This window comes from Geospiza fortis, unplaced genomic scaffold, assembly GCF_000277835.1.
Source record: "Geospiza fortis unplaced genomic scaffold, GeoFor_1.0 scaffold1363, whole genome shotgun sequence".
NCBI classification, from domain to species: domain Eukaryota; kingdom Metazoa; phylum Chordata; class Aves; order Passeriformes; family Thraupidae; genus Geospiza; species Geospiza fortis.
Genome location: NW_005054758.1, coordinates 80,698 through 84,890, shown reverse-complemented (window position 1 = coordinate 84,890; position 4,193 = coordinate 80,698). Strand labels below are relative to the sequence as shown.

Sequence of the window (4,193 nt, the reverse complement as noted above, 5' to 3'; positions counted from 1 at the left end):
CTCGGGGGATACTCCTGACTTACTCTGGGGATACTCCCGACTTACTCAGGGTTTATTCCTTATTCTGGGTGGATTCCTGACTTACTGAAGGTTTACTCCTGATTTACTCAGGGTGTGCCTCGCCCACACTGGAAATACCCCAAGCTACTCCTTGAGGTACTCTGGAGATACTCCAGGGTTACTCTTTACACTCTGGGGATGCTCCTTGGATGCCCCAGAGATACTCCAGGGTTACTCCTGCTTTACTGCGGGCCTGCACACACAGGGCTACTCCATGGCTACTCTGTGGTTACTCCTCGGACACACCGGAGGTGACTCCAGGTCTGCTCTGGAGTTACTCCAGGGATACTCCTGGCATTAAATACACCGGGGATACTCCGCGCTTACACTGGGGTGCTCCAGCGCATGCAAACACTGGTGCTACTCCAGCCTTACTCCCAGCATGCACCGCGGGGATACTCCGGGGATACTCCGCCCAAACAGCCCCGGGTGAGGAGAGAGGAGGGAGGGAGGGAAGGGATCAAGGCGTAAACTACTCCAGAGATACACACAGGACGGCACTAGGGACATACTCCAGCTTTACACCACAGCTACTCAGCAGAGCCACCTCAGCGCCAAGCCACGACCCCTCCATGCACCTCCCGCCTTACGCTGGCTTTACTCCGAGCTTACTCTGATCTTACTCCCAAGCTTACTCTGACTTCACTCGGACTTTACTCAGACTTTCTTCAGACTTTACTCCACCTTTAAGCTGACTTTACTCGGACTTCAGTCCGAATTTTCTTGGACTTTAGTCTGAATTTACTTGGACTTTACATCACCTTTACACTAACTTTAGTCCAAATTCACTCAGACTTTACTCTGCCTTTACTCGGAATTTAGTCCAAACTTACATGGACTTTAGTCCGAATTAATTTAGACTTTACTCCTCCTTTACACTGACTTTACATGGACTTCAGTCTGAATTTATTTAGACTTTACTCCTCCTTTACACTGACTTTACTCAGACTTCAGTCTGAATTTACTCAGAATTCACTTGGACTTTACATCACCTTTACACTAACTTTAGTCTGAATTTACTCAGACTTTAGTCCAACCTTATTCAACCTTACTCCGACTTCAGTCTGACTTCACTACTACTTTACTATGACCTTACTATTACTTTACTCCTACTTTACTCACACTTTACGCCAAGCTCACACCCCGTGCCCGGCGTCGCGGCGCAGCCCCCCCCGCCCCCAGAAAGCACACGCAGAGCAAGGAGACACCGGGAGGCGGCGTTGGGTGGGAGCAAACCCCTCTTTAATGGCGTCACAGGCGCGTACAGAGCTCGAGGCGGGCGCTACACGGGCCGAGCCCCGCGCCGGGCGCGCCGGCCCTGCTGCCGCCCCTTACCCTTGTGCAGCACGGCGTTGGCCGGCTTGTTGCCCGCCAGCGACTCCTTGGACAAGTGCTGGTGGCTCTCGGCCAGGCACTCGACCTCGGCGAAGCGCGTGTTGAGCGCCATGGCGGGGTGGCTGGGGTCCTGCGTCATGTTCAGGTAGGCGGCGCGGCGCAGCTGCTCCTCGATCACCAGCGCCTGCTCCAGCAGCTGCGGAGGGGGCAAAGGAGGGGTCAGGGGGGGCCGGGTGTGGGGGGCTCAGCCCTGACTTCCTCAACAGCTGGGGGGCTCAGGTGTTGGGTTCATCCCTCATCAACAGCTGGGGGGCTCAGCCCTGATTTCATCAACAGCTGGGGGGCTCAGATGTTGGTGGGTCCAGGTTTGAGGAAACCCAACATCTGGAGGGTCCAGGTGTCCAGACATCCACCTATGACCCCATCAACAGCTGGGGGGTCCAGGTGTGGGGGGGTTTAGCCCTCACTTCATCAACAGCTGGGGGTTCAGCCCTGATTTCGTCAACAGCTGGGGGGTTCAGGTGTTGGGTCTAGGTTTGAGGAAAACCAACAGACGGAGAGCCCAGGTGTTGGTGGGTCCAGCCCTGACTTCATCAACATCTGGAGGGTCCAGGTGTTGACGGGGTCAGGTGTGGGGAAACCCAACATCTGAAGGATCTATGGGTTTGTAGGTCTAATCGTGACTTCATCAACAGCTGGAGGGTTCAGCTCTGATTTCATCAACATCTGGAGGGTCCGGGTGTTGGGTCAAGGTTTGAGAAAACCCAACAGCTGGAGGGCCCAGGTGTTGGTGGGTCTAATTCTGATTTCGTCAACAGCTGGGGGATTCAGGTGTGGGGGGGTTTAGCCCTGACCCCATCAACCTCTGGAGGATTCAGGTGTTGGTGGGTCCAACCCCGACCTCATCAACAGCTGGAGGGTCCAGGTGTTGGGTCCAGGTTGGAGGAAACCCAACAGCTGGAGAACCCAGGCGTTGATGGGCCCAACCCAGATATCACCTAAAGGTGTTGGTGGGTCCAACCCTGACCTCATCAACATCTGGACAACACAAATGTCCAGGTGTCGAACCCTGACCTCACCCAACACCTGGAGAGCCCAGGTGTCCAACCCTGACCCCACCCAACACCTGCAGCCCCCACCCAGGTGTCCGAGCACCCTTGGCCCCCTTCCCGCTCATCCCAGCCCCTCGTGTAAGGCCACTCCAGTGCCACCTCAGTGCCACCCTCGCTGTCACCCCAGTGCCACCCTTGCTGTCACCCCATGCCACCCCAGTGCCACCGGCGCCCCCCGGTTTGCTGACCTTGAAGCGGCGCGCCAGGAACTTGTTCTTCATCTCCAGGAAGTTCCCCTTGGAGGCCTCGCCCTTGAAGGGTTCGTTGATGACCCCGAAGGCGCCGTCGTTCTGGATGTCGGTCCAGCGCGCGTAGCCGTGGCTGCGCGCTAAGGATGCCACCTGTCACTGTGTCATTGTGTCACTGTGTCACTGTGTCACCTGTGTCACCTGTCACCTGTGTCACCTGTGCCACCCTATCACTGTGCCACCCTGTCCCTGCATCATCACATCCCCCATACACAGCACACGGACCCGTGGCTGCGCGCTAAGGATGCCACCTGTCACTGTGTCACCTGTGTCACCTGTCACCTGTGTCACGGTGTCACCTCTGTCTCCTGTCCCCTGTGTCACGGTGTCACCTGTCACTGTGTCACCTGTGCCACCTGTCACCTGTGTCACGGTGTCCCCTGTCACCTGTGTCACCTGTCACCTGTGTCACGGTGTCACCTCTGTCTCCTGTCACCTGTGTCACGGTGTCACCTGTCACTGTGTCACCTGTGCCACCTGTCACCTGTGTCACGGTGTCACCTGTCACCTGTGTCACCTGTCACCTGTGTCACCTGTCACTGTGTCACCTGTGACCTGTGTCACGGTGTCACCTGTCACCTGTGTCACCTGTCACCGTGTCACCATGACACCCTATCACTGTGCCACCCTGTCACTGCATCATCACGTCTCCCTGTCACCAACATCCCCCACACACAGCACACCAACCATGGATGCCACCCTCTGCTGGCTGTCATCTTCACTGTGGTGTCACCCTCACCACAGTGTCACTGTCCCCACCCTGGGGACACCCCAATCCCCACGGCGACACCCCAAATAATCCCCCGGTGACACCCCAAGGATACAGGACGATGCCGGCCAGCAGCCAGTAGTCATGTCACCAGTGCCACCCTCACAATGTCACCCTCACTGCACTGTCACCCTCACCATGTCACCCTCACCACAGTGTCCCCAGCCCAGGGACACCCCAAATCCCCCGGTGACACCCCAAACAACCCCCAAGGATACAGGACGATGCCGGCCAGCAGCCAGTAGTCGTGGCGCCGGTGCCAGATCTCGTTGAGCTTCCCCGAGGAGATGGCGGCGCGCTCCTCGTTCTGCCACAGCGTGTGCAGCTCTGCGGGGGGATCAGCGGCTCAGGGCTGTCCCCGGTGTCCCCTGGCTGTCCCCGAGCATCCCCTGGGTATCCCCATGTCCCCTGTCTGTCCCCGTGTCCCCTGGGTGTCCCCGGTGTCCCCTGGCTGTCCCCGTGTCCCCTGGGTGTCCCCGGTGTCCCCTGGCTGTCCCCATGTCCCCTGGCTGTCCCCGTGTCCCCTGGGTGTCCCCTGGGTGTCCCCCGGGTGTCCCCAGTGTCCCCTGGGAGTCCCCGTGTCCCCTGGGTGTCCCCTGGGTGTCCCCCGGGTGTCCCCAGTGTCCCCTGGGAGTCCCCGTGTCCCCTGGGTGTCCCCTGGGTGTCCCC

At 58.4% G+C, this 4,193-nt stretch overlaps 1 protein-coding gene across 1 annotated transcript in view; it reads right to left on the bottom strand.

Annotated features, from left to right (window-relative positions):
• Window positions 1-1,280: 1,280 nt before the first annotated feature.
• Window positions 1,281-4,193, bottom strand: part of LOC102044834 (chromodomain-helicase-DNA-binding protein 3) — a gene marked incomplete at its 5' end in the record, with an annotated part of 28,763 nt that continues 25,850 nt past the window's right edge. Inside the window, 3 exons of the mRNA XM_031065397.1 lie at window positions 1,281-1,591; window positions 2,696-2,828; window positions 3,743-3,869. Coding sequence (XP_030921257.1) covers window positions 1,343-1,591; window positions 2,696-2,828; window positions 3,743-3,869 — 509 coding nt within the window. The remainder of the gene's footprint in view (window positions 1,592-2,695; window positions 2,829-3,742; window positions 3,870-4,193) is intronic.